The sequence below is a fragment of the Cyclopterus lumpus genome, chromosome 12 (genome assembly GCF_009769545.1).
Source record: "Cyclopterus lumpus isolate fCycLum1 chromosome 12, fCycLum1.pri, whole genome shotgun sequence".
NCBI classification, from domain to species: Eukaryota; Metazoa; Chordata; class Actinopteri; order Perciformes; family Cyclopteridae; genus Cyclopterus; species Cyclopterus lumpus.
The window spans coordinates 17786537-17809528 of record NC_046977.1 but is presented as its reverse complement, the minus strand read 5'-3'; the positions used below and the strand labels follow the sequence as shown (position 1 = coordinate 17809528).

The window sequence follows — 22992 nt, the reverse complement described above, 5'->3', positions numbered from 1 at the left end:
ATAAAAGTATATATTAATATATATATATATATATATATATAAGACAAACATAAAACATAACATCACATTTTTTACTTATTCTTGTAAATTTTAAAAAGTGCTCTTTCATTCACAAAATTAGGAAACCATGAATATTAACAGACAAGGTTCGCAGTAAATAAAAAGCAAAGATCAATGACAGTTAAGGAAGGGGTGTGTCGTTGACATCTCGAGTTGAGGAGTTGTCAATCACGCTGGAAGATGACTTCTGTCCGAAGCCGCTCCCCCGCTGAGCCTCATGTCGTGTGTTTGGGCCGCAAGCTCCACGAGAGCGAGTCGTGTTCTGATCCCTGACCGACGCCGTGTGTTTCTCTGTGTTGCAGGTGTACGCTCCGTCTGCCAGTACAGCGGACTACAACAGGGACTCACCGGGCTACCCCTCCTCCAAACCTCCCGGCGCTGGCTTCCCAAGCTCGTTCTTCATGCCAGGTACTTGTGAACACACACACACATGCACGCACACACACACACACACACACACACACACACACACAGGCACACATACACATACACGCACGCACACGCACACACACACACACACACACACACTCACACACACATGCACACACACACATCAGATCTCCCTGCAGCGGATTCCTGAGCTTATACTGGATCATGCACGATGTGGACAGATTTTTTTCGGCTGAAATCCTCAACAACAAAGATGAGGAGTTGTTTGCTCGCAAACTCTTACGCTGGTGTGGACGTTGCTAGGTAACGCTGCTTTCACGCGCGGCCATTTCTTCCAATGGCTGCATTCAAAACGTGCGTCTAACAGTTTGGATGTAAATTACGATAACAATAAAAAAGTCTGACCTGCTGATTACGATGTTTGCCTCTTCTGATCTATAATCACCAGCAAGGCTCCAGACTAACTTTTTTCACTTAGCCCAAACTCACATGTACCTGTCTTCTCTCCTTTCCCTCTATGTCAGACGGTCACCACAGCGGCGACCCCTGGAGCAGCAGTAGCAGCAGTATGAGCCAGCAGGGTTACCACGGCAGCATGCTGGGGGGCGGGAACTCGTCCCACGGCCCCACCCAGAGCTCCTCCTACTGCGGGATTCACCCTCACGACAGATTGGTGAGTATAAGGGTGAATCCCAGTGTGCACAAACACCGGGGTCTGTACAGGTTGCCACTTTGTCCTCAGATAGCGAAAGTCATGCCCCGCCCCACTCTGTCTCTGATTGGCTAGTACTCGTTTGTTGGGTCGGTAGATATGCCTTTGCCATCCCACCAGAAAACATATTGTGTACAGGTCGTGACACTTTGGGAAGTCAGCTTTCCCTTAAATGTCACGACACATAAAGCACTTCCATATTGTAAACATTATATCTTCCTTCTCTTTCATGTTTCTTTTTTAAATATTTTTAAGTAAGCATTAGATATGGAAAATGTGTTTGTTTAAACATAGAAAGACATACACATTCTGTCGTTTCTTCAACATGCATGTAATGTTTCAATACATACTTTTTCTCAATCTCCACTTCAGTAGCACATACACTAAACTTTACACTTTCCTTCTTATATCATGCATAGCTTGATTTATAGAACATTTACTAAACACATTATTTTAGGTATTATGGAATGATATATGGAGTGGCTTTAATATTTCAACAAAACATTAAAAGAATGTTGAACCTGATTTTATGCAATGTTCAGATTTCTGTTCTGGAAATGTTCCAATGTGCACGTGTTTAATCCGGCGATGCCTCATTCACACATTTGAACAGCATTTCAACGTGTCCAGTGTCAGTGTAATCAAAGTGGGGGACTTTCCCCTGCAGCGTCTCCCCCTTGAACTTTCATTCAGTTCCATCTCTCTGCAGAGCTACCCGTCGCACTCGTCTGCAGACATCAACTCCAGCCTCCCCCCCATGTCCAGCTTCCACCGAGCGGCGGGGGGAGGAGGGGAAGGGAGCGGCGGAGGGGGAAACCACTACAGCACCGCCTCGTGCACCGCTTCCACCAACGGCACAGAAAGCATCATGGGTAAGACACCCGCGCGTGTGTTTGACTCCAGTTAATCCGTGCAATAGCATGAGGTTGCGTCACGGTCTCCACTCGTTGAATGCCTTGAAACAAAGCCTTGGACTCAGGTCACAACAGTAAGGACTTGGGACTTGAGTTTGACTGATGACTTTGACTGTGTGCTGTGTGTAAGCACACCAGATCATTTTAAAAAGAAACACATCATTTCCATTTTTTGTTTTACCTCCACATAACCAGTTAGAACTGTGATACGACTCCGGATGATTTAAACCACTTAATAACCAAACCTCACCGTCGGAGGGAAAAGGCGGGCGGTGAAAAACTGAAGGAACAGTTGTACTCCGTTTTGGCTTGACTTTGGAATCACCAACACGCACACACACGAACACACACACACACACCGCATGCCATATGGACCCCTTGCTTTGAGTCCCATAGAACAAATAGGACCAGCAATAAGAAACAGATTGAAAGTTAGTTTTCATGGGAAGACGTCTCCAACATTCCACGAAGCTATCACAAACACACACACACACACATGCACACACGAGCCAGAGCAGATGAGTGTAAACACAACATGGAGCTAATAAAAAAAACATGATGCTGTCGCTTTAAATGCAAACGTATGATGTGTACACTTCAAACGGGCGGCGCTCACAGGCCCATTCTCTGCGTCGGTCCGATTTGTGCGAGTAAACAAGCGAAGTGAGTTGTCTCCACAGAGAGCAGCAGCCACTGTGGCCGCCGTGGATTTGTGCCGGTTACAAGTGATTTTAATAATGAGCTCTGAAACAATCATTCTCTCTGTCGGCGGGACCACAGACTCGTACTCCTCAGCTCTCGATGACGTGCGGCAGGTGGCGCCCCTGAAGGTATTACAAAACCAACCGACCTCGCCTCCTACAAACTCGTGTTCCCATACGACTGAACTGCATACTCAATGACACTGTGGCGTAAACGGTTGCACGTTTCAAACTGTTTCAAACACGTGGTTACCGTTATGAAGTGAAAAAAAAAAAAAAAAAAACGTACAGCAAAACTCCTACATTATAGGTTTAGTCATCGTGGTTCGATTTTAAGTTATTCAAGAAACAGACGTGAATTTAAAATAAGTCAAGTTAACTTTTGGTGTCTCGGAACACTAACTGCGGTCTCCTAGGTGAAAGTCCTGTGTCTGTTCGACCCACCTATTCACCCCAACCTTTTCCCTACGTTGACTTCCGCAGAAGTAAACATCTCAAATACGTTTCTAATGACAAACGTTTTCCTCGATTTTGGAACGTGATCTTTAGGAAACGTGGGCAGAACCAAAGCACGTACCTCAACAGTGTTGGCCGTGTCCACGAAAAACTGAAGTGGATTATTAGTACCACGATAATGACTGACTGAGCTTCCTTTTTTTTGGGCTTCAGCGGTTAGTTGATTCAGCGATTAGTCGATTGACAGAAAATAAATCGGCAACTGTTTTAATAATCAAGTGTTCTGAACTATTGGACGGACAAAACCAGCCATCTGCAGACGCTACCTTGGACCTTTATAATGTTTTATCGACCAAACAACCAGCAGATTAATCCCAATGAAAACTGTTAGCTGCAGCCCTACTTCCAAGAGGAAGTAAAAACATCTTTAAATCACATCTTTATTTCATGTTGGTAAAATAGGTTCATTTTCCTTTTTGATTCCTTGATTCCTTGTATACGAGATGCAAAAAAACTGTTTGCTATGAATAGTAATATATAGCTGATATGGAATATGGAATCGAGACACCGCAAAGAAACTACAGGCCAGCAAGCATAAACAGAAACAAATAAAGAAATACGACTCTAAAAAACGAAATAACAGATTTTACAATAATATGATTTTATATTTTTTTTAAAGTATGATACAAACATTTTCTGAATGCCCTCCTTTGGCAGCGATAAGATAAAAAAAAAATTATAAAGATTTTCTACTGCATGTGTTCTAAATTATGCGTCAAGTCAGGATACAAGTGTGTGTGTGTGGATGTGTGTGTGCGTGCGTGCGTCCATGTGTTTGTGCGTGCGTGTGTTTGTGTATAACTGTAATCCCTTGGATGGTTTACTAGGCCAGCGGTATGGCGTGAGTGAGACATGAGGCTTTAACCCCAAAACATATGCTGCTTCCTCTCTCTCTCTCTCTCTCTATAACAGCTTAAAGAGGTACAGTCCTGCCAATTTCTGTAATGGATTAATTTGCCATGAAAGGACGTGTTTTGCTGTGTGTGTGTGTGTGTGTGTGTGTGTGTGTGTGTGTGTGTGTGTGTGTGTGTGTGTGTGTGTGTGGAGGGCACGTGTCTAACTTGTGTGTGCGAGCATAAACTTTCCATCTGGGATCTGCTATCAGGAGAGATGAGATCCTCTGCCTCAGTCTCTGTGTGTGTGTGTGTGTGTGTGTGTGTGTGTGTGTGTGTGTGTGTGTGTGTGTGTGTGTGGGCGCTCATCTGGTCCTGTGAGGTCACTTCCTTCCTCTGTGGCCTCAGCGCTCTTTAAGTGTGTGAAACAGATTTAGTCATATTGAAGACCACCCTTTGCAGTCAGTGAGTGAAAATGTGACGAGGCGTTAGACGTGGCTTCCTGTTGGATTCGGTCTCTGACTCTAGTCGGTGTTTAAAGATGAGCCTGGTCACACACCACTATTTTCTAACTTTGGTGCGAAGTCAACAAATCGCAATTTGAGTGTATTCAAGTGAGGAGCTGAGGCAACTCCAGACTTTCACACACTGTTTGGTGAACTCTGACACAACGAGAATTTGCTCCACGCGGAAAACAGACCTTCATATTAGCCGTGACGCACCATCAAGTTTGATATAACCGTGCTCTGCCAAAGTGTTAAATACACCACAGAAGAGATGCATTGTGGTCCGCCGCCACCATCAGACTAACATCTGTGTGGTACACACAGGCCTCTTGAATTAATATCCTTTGGACAACATTCACCTGCATAACAAAACACATTGGGAGCTACCACTTCTTCCACTCCTTGTTTCAATCACTGCACAGTAAAACCAGGCACAACTGTGTGTGTGTGTGTGTGTGTGTGTGTGTGTGTGTGTGTGTGTGTTCATGTGCGGACAAGGAAGACAAATGGATTAATGAAAGTAACAGAATTGGATTTCTAGGTGGAACAGGCATAATGAATACGTTTTGATGTAGTTAACAACATCCTATTTACAAGAACACATCCCTCTTCTTCCTGATGTGTGTGTGTGTGTGTGTGTGTGTGTGTGTGTGTGTGTGTGTGTGTCACAGCTAACAGAGCGCCGAGTGCAGCAGCCAGCAGCTCTCAGACAGGGGATGCCTTAGGGAAAGCACTCGCATCCGTAAGTGCAGCACACACAAACATACACACAACATATACATGTAATATATCTGTTTAGTTTTATGTCAATGCTAAGTTTAAAAAAAAAAAAAAGTTCAACTTTTTGTGTCTTTTGGATTTGTGATCATTCCATCGATATTGTTCTACATGCTTTTCTGACTTTTTTATTGATGTTTTTCTCCAGATCTACTCTCCGGACCACACAAACAACAGCTACTCGTCAAATCCCTCCACGCCAGTCGGCTCCCCGCCCTCCCTTACAGGTAGCACATGACACTTACCGTCCAATCACAAGACACCATCGTCAAACAACAAACAACCACAGATGGGAAAAAAAAGAACTAACTTGGACTGGAGTAGGACATTCACAAATCATCAACATGAGGACTTTGAACTTGACTTGAAGTTGTTTAAAATGACTTGAGACTTGCCTTGAACTTGTCCCAAATGACTTGAGACTTGCCTTGAACTTGTCCCAAATGACTTGAACTTGTTCAAAATTTAAAATGACTTGAGACTTGACTTGAACTTGTTCCAAATGCCCTGAGACGTGAACTTGTTTAAAATGACTTGAGACTTGACTTGAACTTCTTCCAAATGACTTGAGACTTGAACTTCTTCCAAATGACTTGAGACTTGAACTTGTTCCATATGTTCTGAGACTTGAATACAGCCATGGGAAGAAGAAGTAAGAAATAAATACAAAGAATACATTTTAAGTAAACAAACTAAAAACAGCACATTTAGCTAGAGCTATGTCATTTATATTAATAAATTTCTTATTTTTAAGTGCCATCACGTAGCGTAAAATAGGACCATGAAAACACATTATAGATGCTGTGACTTCTCTCCATACCCTCCTCCTCCTCCTTCTCCTCCTTTTCCTCCTCCTCTTGTTTCCACCAATTACTCCTCCTGGCGGCTGTAAACTCTCCGTGCTCCGTAAAGTGAAAAATGACTTTACCTAATATTAGTTGTGTCGAAGGTTCCTCTAATTGTCGCTACACACACCGTTTGATATTTCGGAGCCGCACCTCGTGACTGATAGCTTTAATTATGAGCACCACTTCGACAAATCGTTCGCAAACCTACCGGCTCCCCCTCCCCTCTTCCTTCTCCCCCTCTGCCCCCCTCCGTCATTATAGCTGCCTCGGATATTGCCTACTAAATCATAATTGGTGTTTATTATTGTGTCGGAGTTACTTCACTTTTTACAAATTAGAAATGACGCCTATTAGAGCAAACTACATGCACATTGTTATTAAGGCTAATTCTGCAGGGGTGTTTTACAGAGTCGGACTCTGAATAATTTACCCTGCCGTTTAATACATATATTTGTATTTGCACATGAATGTACCCAGGTGATTATTCATTAATTAGCATATGGTAATGAGCGTGTATTATGAATAAAGGAGAAGGGAGAGAAAAGACTGTGGGACTAAATGGGAAGACAATTAAGAAAAAGGGGAGAAACACAAGCTAATGAGATGAGATCCGAGTTACAAAGGAGAGATCAGTGGTGAGGGCAGAGACGAGGTAAGAGGAGACGTAGATGAGGAGGGGGAAGAATGGGTAATAAAGGAGAGAGGAGATGGTGGAAGGAGGAAAAAGAGGAGGAAAAAAAGGAAATGAGAGGGAACAAAAGGAAGTGTAAAAAGGAAGCGAAAATAGGGAGGAACACAAGGAGTGGATGTGTTGAAAGGCAAAGACAAGAGAAGAAAGGCGAGAAGAGGAAGCAAAAACAACAACGAACCGGGATATGATCATAAAGGAGGCATTAGCAGGGAGAGAAGGAGAATGAGTAGAAATCAAGAGGAAAACGAGGAAAGAGAAAAATGAAATGAGAAAAAAAAATGTATCTGCCAGTGTCATGAACGCTTCTTTCACCTGACTGGATAAAAGCAACAATCGAAGATTTTCAAACTGAGGCAATTTCAGTTGATTCCAACTGACATTAAACATGTGTATCCCTTTTATAACTCTTTATTGACTGAAATGATGGTTAAACAGCCCTCAGAGAGCCAAATGGGACGGGTGGTATTGAATATACTCGATGCATTGCGGCTGGTTCGACGTGGGATGGAATAACTTTAGCTATCGTGAAAGGATAATTGCAATTTTATAACAAAAAATGACCATTGGCAAACTGTAATTCAGAAAAGAAAAACAAATTCAATTTGTTTAGTTTTTTTCAATAATTAGTCGGAACTTAAATTAATTATTAAATAATTAATGATTATATTTCTAAAAAACAATGTGACTTTAAAATTACATTTCGCCTCCTCAGTCTTCAGATTAGCTTTCTAGAATGAATTAATGCAAGAATACACACACACACACACACACACGCATTAAAGGGTTAATTCAAACAGGTACGTTGCTCAAAGAAAAAATCTGAAAACAACGAGAAAGCCACATCGCTAACTACAGTGGTTTATCATCGAGCTTCCGTGTACTTTACAGTTTTCCAGATATTTTGGGTTTCTGTTTCTGGGATGCACGTTCATGCACCAACACAATAGATGTGAATGGAGTTTTGGCGCTCACAGCATTGAAATATGACTTTTATAGAATAGTGTTGAAAGTATTTCCAATAAACGCCTCACAGTGTGTCCTAAGGATTCACCCTGAGTGATGGGGGATGGGCCACATGCGACAAGTTCTAACTCACTTTCACTCTGTTGGGATAAGTGAGTTCGAACTTGTCACATTCACCAATTTTCTTGAATCTTTTTATTTCTTGGGTTGCTGCTAAGTTTTTCCGGATTCTATATTTTATTGATTTCAAGCTATTTTGAGTTTGAAAGCCCCGTATAAGTTACTCCTTATAATGATGTTGACATCATCCTGTTTGACTCTGCCATTTCAATTATGGGCTAAAATATTTAAAAATGTATCCACACAGCCTAACGATATCACCATGCGATATAGCGACACCTTCTACAATATCACTATGAACATCTTAAATCATTGGACCTCGCTCCCTGCCGCAGTCATCAATGGCCTTGCTGTGGAACCATTGGGGAACTAAATGGAACCATTTCTTCTTTATGTCAGTGACCCTGCGGTGACATTAACAGCATTCGCTATTTGCCTTTTAATTCTGCTGCTGGCGCCTATAAAGACAAGAGACTTTTCCTTTACGGATCTTCAATATGGGTCGAGGACACGTCGCCTTTCGTGGTATCACCGGGCCGTTGGTCATTGGCATTCAGCGCGTTTAGCCTGGTCATTGACGAATCTGACGCGGCTCACTCGTACAAGCCATTTAACAAAAAGAAAGGCCGAGAGAGTTGAGGTAAGAATACCAAAAATGCAAGTATCATTTTTACCCACAGACTAAATTCCATTCCCCACCAGAGTATTGGTGAATAGAAGAGACACACCTTTAAAACCTGCACACGTTGATCCACAACTATCCACCGGACCCGATACCTTTAGGGACGGCCCTCAAAAAAAACGTTCTCTGCGGCGACGTGGGCGAGGTCGGCGCTTTGAAGCCCGCCAAACGCTCAGAGCCTCACATTCACACAAGTCGCTGTCTACCAGCTAATGAGACCTGTCGATTCAGACGCGACCCCCTTCAGAGCGGCCGCAAACACAAAAGCAAGAAAAGAACAGAGACACAAAAGCTTGTTTATTAGGGCCCATGCTAATCAACCACTTTTCTTTCTTCTCACAAAGACAGAAGCCTGGTATTAGCATTTCTGCTGTGAGATATGAGTTTGTTTGTTCTCATTTTGTCTTCCTCATCTCAACATTTATTATGTCCGAGCAGAAGCGACTAAACCCTCCTCGCATGTATATAACTTGTGTGTGTTGAGTGGTTTATTTCCGCGACTTCTAAAAGGGAGGGGAGGTTTTGGCTTTGATCCATTTCCTGTACACTTGCGGCCTGTGCAGGAGTCGCTGGAGTGGGGGGGTGCATCGGGTTGAGAAGCCAGTTACACCCTGGCAGTCTATCACAGAACATGCTTGAATCAGACTAAACACAAGAAAAAAACTAAAGAAGCATTACATCTCTAATTATTGCTCCCACTCCCAGATCTACCGTTCACATCCTATCTCCCTGCTCTGTTCTCTGAATCTCACCTCTTGTTCCTCCAACCGACCTCCAATGAAGATGCCTCTCCTTGTCTCCTCTCTCCTAGCTGCCAGTTCAGCCGCCTGGTCGAGGAACGGCGGACAGGGAGCATCGTCGCCAAACTACGAGGCTCCGTTGCACTCTCTGGTATGCGCTCACACACACACACACACACACACACACACGCCACATAGTGTACATGTCCAATCTACGAGTTCCATTCCCCTCCATTTTATGGAGGTGTATATGTAGTTGCTTTGCTTACTGACCTGACATGAAAAGACCCAAAGCAAAAGTGTCATAGTGTCATTCTTTTTTGACTCCTGCTGAAGATTGATGTCACAAATATGTTGTAATTTTCCTAAAACAGCTAGTCTCTGTAGTTTTTAACAAAAGTCTCTCAATCAGAAACATTTTTGGGGACTATTTTCAGCAGCGGATTAATCCATATTTGGCATCCCCCCTATGTCCCTCCACTTTGCAGCAAAGTCGCATCGAGGACCGTCTGGAGCGTTTGGACGATGCCATCCACGTGCTGCGGAGCCACGCGGTGGGACCGTCGACAGGTATGCCCAGCGGGCACGGGGACATGCACAACCTCATCGGGGCCGCGCACACGCACAACGGCGCCATGGGCGCTCTGAGCAGCGGGTACGGTTCGGGACTGCTGTCGGCCAACAGACACGCCCTCATGGTAGGTCCCGAGAGCATGTTTTTGTACTGAATGAATGTGAGGGGGATGACAGCCCCATTAGTCCCTCTATAAATGGTCTTCAGTGTTGTTGTGGCCAAAGTTAAACCATGCGCATTTTACAAATGCATTTCACATGACAGAATCTAAATTAACGGTTTAGGTTTTATAGCGCTGAATGACTAAAGGCTCCTCACATTGAGCTGTTTGTTAAAAACACTTAAAGCAATGTAAATTTATCAAACTCAGTATGTCACCGGGGCTCATACTCAGTCTTAATATCTTAAAAAAAGCCAGTCAGGCTGTCAAGAAGATATGAAAATGACATGATGCGCAGTAAACAAGGTGACAGGAATCTGTAATTTCAAAAATTCTTTACTTTTTATGAGGGGGTTATAATCCCCAAAATTCTGGAGCTTTCATAAATCATAGGTCTGGGGGTGCGGCCCAAAATACCAGTCTAAAGGTTTTACATGCAATACCCTAGAGCGATTTATATAGGTCGCAAGAATAGTGACGTTGGTAAAGTCATGTAAATTGAAGAGGAGAGGAAGGATTCATGCACACAGCAGATCAGTGTCGAGTCGTCACGGTGAAAATACTCTGACTTCGCTGCTTCGTAAATGCCACTGAGCAAATGTACAGGCTTTGTCTTAAAAAAAAAAGATTACGATGATTTCATCAAATCAATTTTTTGGGCCACTGCCACTGAAATAATCTCACTCCCCAAAATATTCTTAAATATCTAATATCTTTGCCTTCAAAAAGCTGAGCGGTGAGTCCCTGAAAACAGTCGGTATTACTTTAAAAAAAACCTTTATTTAAAATAACTTAAAATGAAATGGAATGAAAAGAGAAAAGGGCACCGAACATAAAAGAGGAGACGAGAGGAGACGAGAGGAGACGAGAGGAGAGGAAAGGAGAGGAGAGGAAAGGAGAGGAGATGAGAACGTATGAAGTCTGATGGGCAGCAATATTTTTTTCCATTTCCTTTTTATTTTGTCAACTTGAAACAATAAACATGAAGAACCAAACAGCTGTGTGACGTAGGAGATGTAGCAGGGCGAGAGAGAGAGCATTATGAAACACTGCCGACATAACCACACTCACATGCCTGAACATGTTCTTTCAGACCTAATTTGTTTACTTGTGCTTTACGTTTTTTTTTTTGCATATTCACAAGCACACACTCACACACACACACCAGATGTTCATATACGCAAACTAACACACAAGACAACACCTCTCTCTCTCTGTAGAAGAACTGTGACATCATCTGTCAGGCCTCTGGGACATTTTACTTTAACAGTTTTGTGATGTGGCTGTAATGAACAGCCACATCACAAAATAACTCATTATATGCCATTCAGAAACTTTGTCTCTCTGTTTGTCTGTCTGGTCTTTGTTAAAAGTATTTACTTTGAAGTGTCGTTTTCTATATAAAGAGCACCTGAGGGGAGTGTCTGTCTGTGTGTGTGTGTGTGTGTGTGTGTGTGTGGTGTGCATGTGTGTTTGTGTGTTTGTTCATACGCTGGCGGGCTCCGACAGAGATTATCTTCTTCTCACGCACATCTGTCCAGCTCTCTCTCTCTCTCTCTCTCCCACCTCTGTCTCTCTCCCCTCTCACGTGTATTTTTATGCGCTCTGTAACTGGCACGCATTCCCAACTTTGTTTCGGCCTTCGGAAGGTCATTGTTTGTTGACTGCAGGGAAGTGAAGCAACGTTGTTGTAACGGAACGTCTGGATTTCATCGGGCACATGCCTGTGCCGTGTTGCGATTAGACTTCACGTTATACGCTGCAACTATACGGTGCGTTATACGTTGCAATTATACGGTGCGTTATACGTTGCAACTATACGGTGCGTTGTATGTTGCAACTATATGGTGTGTTATACAATGCGTTGTAAGTTGCAACCATACTTTGCGTTATACGTTGCAATTATATGGTGCGTTATACGTTGCAACTATATGGTGCGTTATACGTTGCAACTATATGGTGCGTTATACGTTGCAATTATATGGTGCGTTATACGTTACAACTATATGGTGCGTTATACGTTGCAACTATATGGTGCGTTATACGTTGCAACTATACAGTGCGTTATACGTTGCAACTATATGGTGCGTTATACGTTGCAACTATACAGTGCGTTGTATGTTGCAACTATATGGTGTGTTATACAATGTGTTGTAAGTTGCAACCATACTTTGCGTTATACGTTGTGTCTATACAATTTCAATTTCAGTTTATTTTGTACAGCCCAAAATCACAAATTACAAATTCTCCTAAGAGACATGTTATATGTTATACGTTGAAACTATACTTTGCATTATACTTTGCAACTAAACGCAGTGATATACATTGCAACTATACGGTGTTATACGTTACGTTGTACGGTGCAAATATACGGTGCGTTATACAGTGTGTTGTAAGTTGCAACTATACGGTGTGTATATACAGTGTGTTGTAAGTTGCAACTATACGGTGTGTATATACGGTGTGTTGTATGTTGCAACTATACGGTGCGTTATAAGTTGAAACTATACGGTATGTAGATCATTGCAACTATACTTTGCGTTATACGTTGCAACTATATGGTGCATTATACGTTGCGTTGTATATTGCAATTATATGGTGTGTATATCATTGCAACTATACTTTGCGTTATAGGTTGCATCTTTACGCCGTGTTATACTTTGCAACTATACTTTGCGTTATACGTTGCAACTACATTTAGCATTAAACATTGCATCTATACGTTGCGTATGAAGAAAGAAATAACAACAACAAACATAATACCCCCTGTGAAATATGTCTTCAGCTGAGAACCCTCTAACCAGCGCTAATCATTTTTGGTTGAAAGACAGATGTAATACACAGCGTTGTGCTCAGCATCTGATCAGTGTCTGATTTAATATTGAATACATAACATTCAGTTTATGAGCTTACACTTATAGTGCATTGAATATTTATTTAAATAATTATTTTGAAAGGATATTTTAAATGGATGCTAATTTTAAATATATATATTTTTTAATCTCACGTACCCCCTTGAGTGCCTTCACGAGAAGCACTGCTCTAGAGAAAGAAGACTAAGAGAACATTTATGCTTTTTAAGGAGTTCTACAGAGGATCTGATTTGTAATCTCTCTGGTCACTAAATACTTCAGAAAATACTTCCTTAACATTGTTGTGTTAGTTTAAACAGAAGTCCGCTTATTAAACGGTATCCATAAAGATTTGACCAAAGTGGAATGAAGATCCCAGTGTGTTTTGGATTCATTATGTCATTTTGAAGTTATTAAAATTCAGGAAAAACACTTGCAAACTGCTTTTCAGTTTTTTTCTCTTCGGATGTCCCCGGAGAATAATTTGGCGTTGACAAGATGATGTGCGGTTCAGCCCGGGAAAACATTTAAAGTCAATTTCTCGTTACGGGTAATATTTGTACAATCTTGAAATGATTCCAAGTGCATTTGGAACTTGCTCTTATACATACACACGTGGAAAAAGAGAATGAAATGAAGTGAAGGACGTGTGCTGAAAACCATAGTTTTATTAATGGCCGCAATAAAGACACACACAGAAGCTTGTGAATTGCTCCTTGTGCTGTCATTAGGACCTGTGTGTGTGTGGGTGTGTGTTTATTCAGGCTATGGATTATTTGCGGATAGACTAACAGACTCATTAAGACTGAAAACACAGCGACTCTATGAAAAGGGTTTTTCCATGGACCGGGGTCGGTTCGCCCTGATGACATTTTCACTCGACAGACTCACAGCAGGAGAAGGTTTGCACTTATTGTAAAAATGGTCTAATGGACATCAAAATGACTGTAAAAAAGAAAAGAAATAAAATAAAATAAACTCTATTCGAACACTGAGTGTTCAGTAATTGCTAGACACGAAGTGGCGTTTCACCCTGCAGTCATGGGACGGTGGCCCTTTTCCCTCCACCTTGCTCTCCATTCCCTAAAACCTGGAGAGGAATTTGTTTTCTCATGGAGGCGGAAAGTTTATTACCCAATCGACAGTTTGGACTTAATGGATGCTTTCTATATCTGTAGTTATCTCATACAATACAGTGAGTAGGGCGGTCCTTGACCAAAGAAACTTTTAAGTCCACTAACGCTCCACCAGAGGTGTGCTCGGAAGTTTCTTTATTCAGCATAAAAAAGCAAAACGTACCAAGCTTTTAACTAACGCCAATGAAAACCCATCCGTGTGAGATGGTCAGAGCAACTGAGATAGACCGCCGTGTCCCATGTGAAACCAGGTCAACTTTTGTTGAGTAACTTACATACAGAACCAACCGACGCATCGGTGAGTTACCATCACAAATGTACTTAAATGTACAACGAAATACCAAATTTCCTTTTGAAAAGACACGTGTAGTATTTTTTTCTCTTCGGATGTCCCCGGAGAATAATTTGCCGTTTACAAGATGATGTGCGGTTCAGCCCGGGAAAACATTTAAAGTCAATTTCTGCGTATGTAGTAACAATCGGGAATTGACCGTCCGCCCCTGACCCGTCCAAAACGTGAAAGGGGAGCGTAGAGTGTTTTTAGACTGGGTGAGAATGTGTTGCTCAACTATCACCAGACAATTCTATTTGTTCTTGATTGTTTTTGTTTCCATTGTCAAGTTTTCTGCGACAGCCACGTGGCATTTCCAGCATAGCATAGGGAGAGCTTGTGGTTATGACGAATAAAGCATGTTTAAGAAGAACAGGTCAACAGCATCAAGAATCTGCTCAGACTTCTCCCCACAGTTCTTTACACTTTCCAATACTCGATTGTGTGAACCCATTTCGATCGGTACCCAAAAGCCTTGGATGTTTAGTTCCCGGGGCCTAGGTATGGTGTGTGTGAGTGTATAGTGTAAACAGAAAGTTTGAACCAAAAGAAAATAAAACGACTCAATGGAAGTACTGAAGAAAACAACAACAAATGAGCGATGAAATCAAGCGAGAGGAAGAAGTGATGTAATGTCTTAAATGAAGCCATTGTTTGCACTGAGGCTTTTTTTACACACTCCATCTCCCTCCTAGTTTCTATGACACTCTCCTCATCACCCTTTTATATTTCTTTCTTTCATCCACCCATTTCCCTTTTCACTACTGCCTATCCTCCTATCCCCTTTTTTTGTTATTTAAAAACAAAATCTTTCTTCACTTTCTTTTTCTTCATTTTCATTTCTTCCGTATCTCTTTCTGTAACTTTTCCCACACTTCCTTAATTTCTTACCTCTTGGATTTTTCTATATATATTTGTGTTCCATTAACTGCAGATGTAACAACTCTCTCACTATCTCTCTCTTCTGCTGGTTTATGCACACGCACACACACACACAAACACACACACGCGCACTCACACACGCGCACACACACGCACACACAGCTGTATGTAGTTTGGCAGTGTTGGGCAGAGACGCCTGCAGGCTGAGGTCATAACTCTGGGAAAACAGGTGGTAGACTGATGCAGGAGAGAGAGACGGGGCGAGAGACGCATACATATAGACATTAATGCACCACGCACACACACTCAAATACATAAACGCATTAATGCAGATACACACGTGTTCAGTTAGGTTTAATGTCGTCTCTAGTCTTTGCAGTCGGTCGATAAAAACACACAAAATGTCTGTGAAAGCAAAGACGATAAAGCAGCAATTGTTTGTTTTCTTTGTGTGTGTTTTTCTTGTGATGTTGCTGTGGCGTGATAACACAGTGGAGAGATCGGATTGGAGCGTAAAAGGGTCAAAGTTAAGGGTGATAAATGCCCCTCTCTGCCCCCATTAGGCAGTGTTACAGTCAGTGAAATGGGTGGTAATCTGCATCACTCTGCTGGAGAACACACTAATGCCTTTTAATGCTCTGCATCTCCTCTCAGTCACCAAATGTACTCCTCTAAGCTGATGGAAATCTACCGTCACTCCATTTATCTTCAGCACAATGAAAAATAAAAAACAATGCATCTTTTATGACATCTTTCTAAAATTGTTCTGTAACTATATGGACAAAAACAAGTGGGCAGCCAATGTCCACAAACATTTGTGATTTTTCCCTGGTGGGGCTCAGAGCGCCATCTGGTGGATGGCAGAGGTCCCAAATGGTTGGATATAATGGGAAATTTACATTTTGGGAAACTTACCACCGTAGTTGTGTTTTTATCTTAATGTCCTCAAGATGTTTACATGAATAAAAAAACGTAAAATTAAAATGTATGATATCAATGACCAGTTATATGAGAATATCGCTGCGCAAGTCAGCCAATGCGTTCCGCAACTGTTCAACGTATCCTCAGATCAGATGTCACAAAAAAGTCCCTTTTTCATGTTTCCCCTTGGAAAGCTAACAACACATGATGAACTGTGAAGTAGTTACGAGACTAATAAATCAACGTTGACTTCTCGTTTCACACCGGGATCAAAACAGCGGCCTCCTGTGCTTTTGCAAACTTTTATAACATACCAAGTCATTCTGCGGGATACCTACGAAATACGGCGCAAAGCCGGATTATAACAGCCTGCGCTGTTGGCTACAAAGTGGAGAGAGGCAACCCTGCCAGAGTAAAAGCTCCAAAGTGGATAGTGAGGAAGTATGACCCTGAATGCATTACATATGGAATGATCATTTTGTTTTGGTCATTACAGACATTTCTTCTTCTTTTTTTTATGTGAAAGGTTGGACCTCAAATTCCCTTAAATTATAAAAGTTCTGGAAACCCTGGACTAGGACAGTCATTCCCAAATACTTCTATTAGGGTCGCCAAAGAAATGAGCAGAACTTCAGTTAACATTTGTATCTGCAGTACACTTTCGAGCCACATGAGGGAGCCTCATTGGGATTTTTCAAACATAAGCCTCGGTTACATGGCTGGTTTCCCTACTCGAGAACATAAATGTCCTTTTTTTAAAGTGCGGGTCCTCAACACGTGGGGAACAAAGGGCGGGCTCAAATGACGCGTTGCTTTACAGTTCCTCAAACAGTTTAATTCATTAGTTACACAACGTGAAGCGTGCTAAGTTTGGTCTTTCCTCATTAGATGGCCGTGCTGCTGATATAATGCTAAACTAAAAGATGTGTAAACCCTGACCTTCACCTGGTGATCATTGTGGAGTAAACAGACACAAATGTCGCCTTCAGATAAAGCTTATGAGATAAAAAATATAATGTTACCTCTCATTTGATACAACTGGGGCTGTTGTGTTTCTCACGTCTACCTGAAAGGACGAGAAACAGCCAGCTTAGTTAATATAGTCTGGTAATGTTGTTTCAGTGCAGTCCGCCTTGTGTTACGAATATTCAAGAGGAACCGGGGATATGATTATTGGCCTATGATGATGATCAGATGAATACACTTAAAAGCACCTTGATGATTGGCTGATACAACATGGTTCATGAGTCTCAGGTCGAGCGCCGAAAATGTATCGAGGAACAAATAAATAAATGAATACTAAATACATACGAATGTATAAAATAGATGTAACATGAAGAGAAATTAATGAGCTACTGTATTTTTTAAACTATTAAATATATTTAAATATATAAATATGACAAACAAACTGTAAAAAATAAAATGTTATAATAATCTTTTTCTTTTTTTAAAGATATAGAAAAATATGAATACAAATTTGCTTTTAATCATACATCTTGATTTACAATATTGTATTCTATACATTAATATTTTAAATTTCTCACATGTATCAAAACACAAAGGCCACATGGCAAAAGATTAAATTCTTTCACCTCATAAGGACGTTTTCCACAAAGAACGTAGTTATTTCGTCCTCTACTTCTTACACAGAAAATACACAATTATAACGGCACTGGAAAAGGTTGCTGTACTTTTCCTCCCATGGAAGTTCTCAACACTGGGCTCTGTGTGTGTGTGTGTGTGTGTGTGTGTGTGTGTGCGTGTGTGCGTGTGCGTGTGTGCATGCGTGTGTGTGTGCGGGTGTGTGCGTGCGTGTGTGTGTGCGGGTGTGTGCGTGCGTGTGTGTGTGCATGAGCCATCGCTACAGCAGGTGCTTTCTGTCAAGTGCTCAGTTTGCACAGAGGAGAGACTGTTCAGTTTAAGAATGTTCCACTGTGTGTGTGTGTGTGTGTGTGTGTGTGTGTGTGTGTGCGTGTGTGTGCGTGCGTGTGTGTGTGTGTTTGTGTGTGTGTGGGAGACCAACGTAGACCCCAGTCCAGTTTGTTTACTGTTCAAATCTCCAGTGTACATCATGTCACATCTACAGAAATGCATGGCGCTCACAGTATCCAGCAGAACGACTTTGCTCAACAACAGAACATGGGTTAGATATTCATATAGTGTTGATAGTGCCGGCTCCCCAGAGGAAGATCCCTGCTGATTTGACCAAACCCCTGACCTTCCCCTCTGGCACCACTTTCCAGAATGCCCATAGGAAATATCGCGATCTATAACGGTCATATTTCCAGAAAGAAAATGTCCTGATCACATTCCCCCTCCCCCTGGGGGATGAAGCCTTCCTGTTTTATACTGTATGTCCTCCTCCTCTGCAGAGGTGTGTGTGTGTATGTGTGTGTGTGTGTGTGTGTGTGTTTTGTTGTTGTTTATTTCTCCAGACTGCAACAGTAATTGAAAACGACAAAAGGAAATTGCAGAAAATCCGTCTAGTATGGGGAGAAATATTACAATTTACGGAGTGGGTAAATCAAAGGAGTTTATTCCTCCCTCGGACGTGTTACTGCAGCAGCAGAGAGCGACTCGTCCCGACTGTTTACAACTGCATGACAAACCTGTCTGCGTGTGTTTGTGTTTCTCTCTCTCTCTCTCTCTCCTTCGAAAACATACACACGGATGGGTTAGAGGGGGGGGTGGAGAGAGAGAGAGAGAGAGCTCTTGACCCAGAAATTCCTTCTTCTTCTTCTTCTTCTTCTTCTTCTTCTTCTTCTTCTTCTTCTTTTTCTTCTTCTTCTTCCTGTGTAATCAGCACACACACACACACACACACACACACACACACATTTTAAATGAACACACTTCCCACTGATCAACAGCATTGCAGATGACAGCTACTCAGCACCTCCTCCTCCATCTTTTGCTCCGGCTCTTCTTAATTCCAATCTGCTTTGTTGGAATGACATGTTTATGTAGAGAAGAAGAATATATAATGTACGAAGAATGGAGATGGTGACGGTGACAGAAGCCGCGTAGAAAAGTTTTCAGGGACCGGCAACAGTTAAATATATGAATAGTGGATATTCCCCGTCTCGTAGCATTAGCTTCCGCCTCTGAGATTAAGCTGCGCAAACAACTCCAAGGAATCAGAAGGATGTCGGAGGTTATTCCTCAAACACCTGAGCAGTCTTTACCACCACCCCCCCCCCCCAACAGTAACTATGCAACAGATAAACTCCTCATTCATCATGTTACCTTTTGTCTTTTTTACGTTTTTCCTCCTTCTTTTCTTCTTGTTCCTCCCTGGAATCCAGAGGGCTTTTTAAAAAAAATTGACAGGATACAATTTATTTTTGAGGCTACTATTGTTACCGTTATCACGTTTTCAGAAAGTTGCTCTTCTCTAATAGGCTGCATGCTGATGTTGGCGTGTTTAAAAAAAGATTAAAATAGCATTAAAGTGCTGTTTCTAACAAATATTAAAAGTTCTACATTTTATTTTTATTTTTTTTATTAATATATACCAGCATTCACTTATACCTCCTATTCCTGTAGGGCCGGCTCTTCACAAGATGTTGCGTACAAAATTGTGACTTTGGTTTGGTGTTCAGCAAACAACTGACTTTAGAGGGTCCTTGAACGCACCAACAAGGAAAAGGTTTATTTTCTCCATTTGTTATGTTGTTGTGGTAATACAGTTGTTAGCATTGCCTTGAAAACACTCCGACATCTGTGCTTTGAGAGTTGACTGCTAAACATCAACTTTTTTTCAAGAATACAATATTTACATCATACTTTTGACAGCAACATGTGCGTCTCATTTGTTGTCCGGGGTTTATCTTTCAGACACAAAGTCTCATGACTTTTCAGCAGTCAACAATCAAATCGCCGATGGCCAAGTGTCCTTGAATGCAACAAAAGTCCCAACAGACCAAAACAAAACATTAACACGTTAAGATAAGATCTACCTCCAAGGTAGATCTTATCTTATTAATTTATCTGCCATCCAGTCGGATGTCTTGAACCTGAGGGGCGGGGTGAGTGGGCGTGGCCGCGGTGTAATTTATTTATATTTTTCCCTTCCGTCTGTCTCCCCGTCCTCCCTCCTCATTGCACTGAGTGAAGGAAGAAAGAGGGAAGGCTCGTTAAAAATATAAAAGCCCCCCCATTAAAAATGTACGCCACCCTCTCCGTCTCCCTCGCTGCTGCCATTTCACATTTGGGAATCGGGCCACTGATGAAAGGCAGAGAACGGAAACGAAAAGACGGAAAGAAAGACAAGAGGCAAATAATAAATAAGGGAGCAAACAGATGTATGGACGGATAGACGCTGAGTTGGAAACACACACACACACACAGAGAGAATACACACGAATGCAAACAAGCGAGTTGACATTTTGTGATATTTGCATTGAGCGAGAGGGGAGTTGCCATGCGGTGGGTAAGACCTCGCTGTCAGCCAGCTGGTAGGGTCGCCCCACTACAGGAAAAAATCATAATCGCGAGGATTTCTGTCAATATCGAGATCACCATCATTGAACTTGATTCCTCATTGACTCCGGTGACGTCATGCAACGTTTTGTGGCCTACATTTTAAAGTTGAAGGCGAGATCCACAGAGAGGTGTGTGCTCTTGTAAAACACGTTCATCATAAACACATTGGTTTTATGGATGTGAATAGTGATGACGCGGCGAAAGAGGGTCCCGTCCACATAGCGCGTGTAAAAGGGCACCGCTGTCAAGGAACTGGAAATAACCAGACTGATTACCACACCATTAAACCCTCCACTGCCATTCGGCTTACTCCTGTTCAAAAGCTTTATTAACATAAACATTTATGTACCAGCTTATACGGAAACATATCAATATTCATATCCGGCCACTGTCCTGCTGACATGTTCAAAGCAAAAAGCCCAGGAAAAGGAGGGTGAGAGAGAGAGGGAGACCATTCTGAACCGCAGGACGCCACGAGAAAGCTAGTATCTCACACACACACACGCACACACACACACACACACACACACACACACAAGAAGAGAGCCCATTTTGTGCCAAAACAGTGAGTCCCCGCTGGAAGCTGCTGGGTGCTCTGGGAATTAGAAATCCCACAATTAAACATATGGGCATTAAGATAATTGTCAGTTGTTGTGCCGTTGTGTGTACACACGGGTGTATGTGTGTGTGTGCATGTGCATGCGTGTGGCAGACAGATGGATAGGATTCAGCCAAGCACACACACACACACACAGAGCCCTACAGTATTTCCATGATAACACACACAACACACAAGAAGACGCACTGGAGAACCAAAAAGAAGGGGGGGAAAGTACTAAAAGTGTAAATATACATGTCAGACATGCAGATATGAACCTGGACTGAGACACACACACACGCACACACACACACACACACACACACACACACATACACACACACACACACATACAGGCAGTCTGAAGGAGAAAAGCACAGTTTGCCCACCTGAGTTTTACTGTACTAAAACAACGGAGAGAAAAAACAGAATGGTGTGTGTGTGTGTGTGTGTGTGCGTGTGTGTGTGTGTGTGTGTGTGTGTGTGTGTGTGTGTGTGTGTGTGAGAGAGAGAAAGTTAGTCTCAGATAGAGATTTGTGTCTTAGAAAGGCAGAGGCTGCCATCCGCAGGCCAATTACAGAACTACAACATCTGGAGGAGAAAGAAAGAACTTTATGTGGACTATTCCAGAGTTTGTTCGATTTTCCGCTGTTGGTTTTTATGACCGTCTAATTTGCTAATTGTTTTTGCAGCACTGAAGAGTGAGATTTGTCTTCCCCTCCTCTGGTGTTCTCACATTAGGATTTATACAATAACAGTGAAACGGGACAACATGTAAAACCAAGCTCGATGAATAATACATAATTTATATATTTTAAGGAGTTATAGGACTTCATGGGATTTTGGAAATAATTGTTGAAACAACATGCCTTTACCGAGGGTACACAAGTCAAAACAAACCCTCATGTGGAGTGCATTCATCTCTTCATCTTCTCTCCAGGTTTGTTTCATCCATCCTTTGTGAAGCACTTTGAACTGCATTTGGAATAATCACTGGAGCACCAAATGTGTATTAATACGCTGCTGAAAATAGTCCCGAACCAACGTTTAGTAAAAAACTGCAGCCACCAGCTGTTTTAGGAAAGCACCAGTGAACGGGTATATATATATATATATATATATATATATATATATATATATATATATATATATATATATATATATATATATATATATATTACCTTTTTGAAAACTGCCATAAACAATATTGTCACTAAACACAACCCGGAAGAGGCTCACACTTCCGGAGTTAGAATCCGAGCTTGTTTAAATAATAAATAAGAATAAAAACCCTAATCATCTCTCCTCTCTCTTTTTTCCAGGCGGGTTCTCACAGAGACGACGGTAGCGGCGTGGGCGCTCTGCGCGGCGGACACTCGATGGCGGGTCAAGGGCCGGGGCCTCAGCTGCCAGTCCAGTCGGCCACGTCGCCGGACCTCAACCAGCCCGACCAGTACCGTGGTAAGACCCGCCCCCTGCTTCTTAAACGAGAGTGGGACGTTGTTCTCCTTCTTTGTTTGTTACTTCTTCACACAGACATCTGTTAGTTATGCGTTCGTTATGGGTCACATGACTCTTCTATGTCTCCAGCGCATACGGA

General features: G+C 42.1%; 1 protein-coding gene across 9 annotated transcripts in view; it reads left to right on the top strand.

The window, feature by feature from the left end:
* Positions 1 to 22992, top strand: part of LOC117740040 (transcription factor 4-like) — a 203984-nt gene that overhangs the window by 167508 nt on the left and 13484 nt on the right. For all 9 annotated transcript variants that reach the window (XM_034546168.1, XM_034546162.1, XM_034546165.1 and 6 more), the window contains 8 exons: positions 363 to 468; positions 975 to 1123; positions 1872 to 2034; positions 5304 to 5374; positions 5558 to 5636; positions 9525 to 9604; positions 9942 to 10151; positions 22715 to 22853. In XM_034546168.1, the coding sequence (XP_034402059.1) occupies positions 363 to 468; positions 975 to 1123; positions 1872 to 2034; positions 5304 to 5374; positions 5558 to 5636; positions 9525 to 9604; positions 9942 to 10151; positions 22715 to 22853 (997 nt within the window). The remainder of the gene's footprint in view (positions 1 to 362; positions 469 to 974; positions 1124 to 1871; positions 2035 to 5303; positions 5375 to 5557; positions 5637 to 9524; positions 9605 to 9941; positions 10152 to 22714; positions 22854 to 22992) is intronic.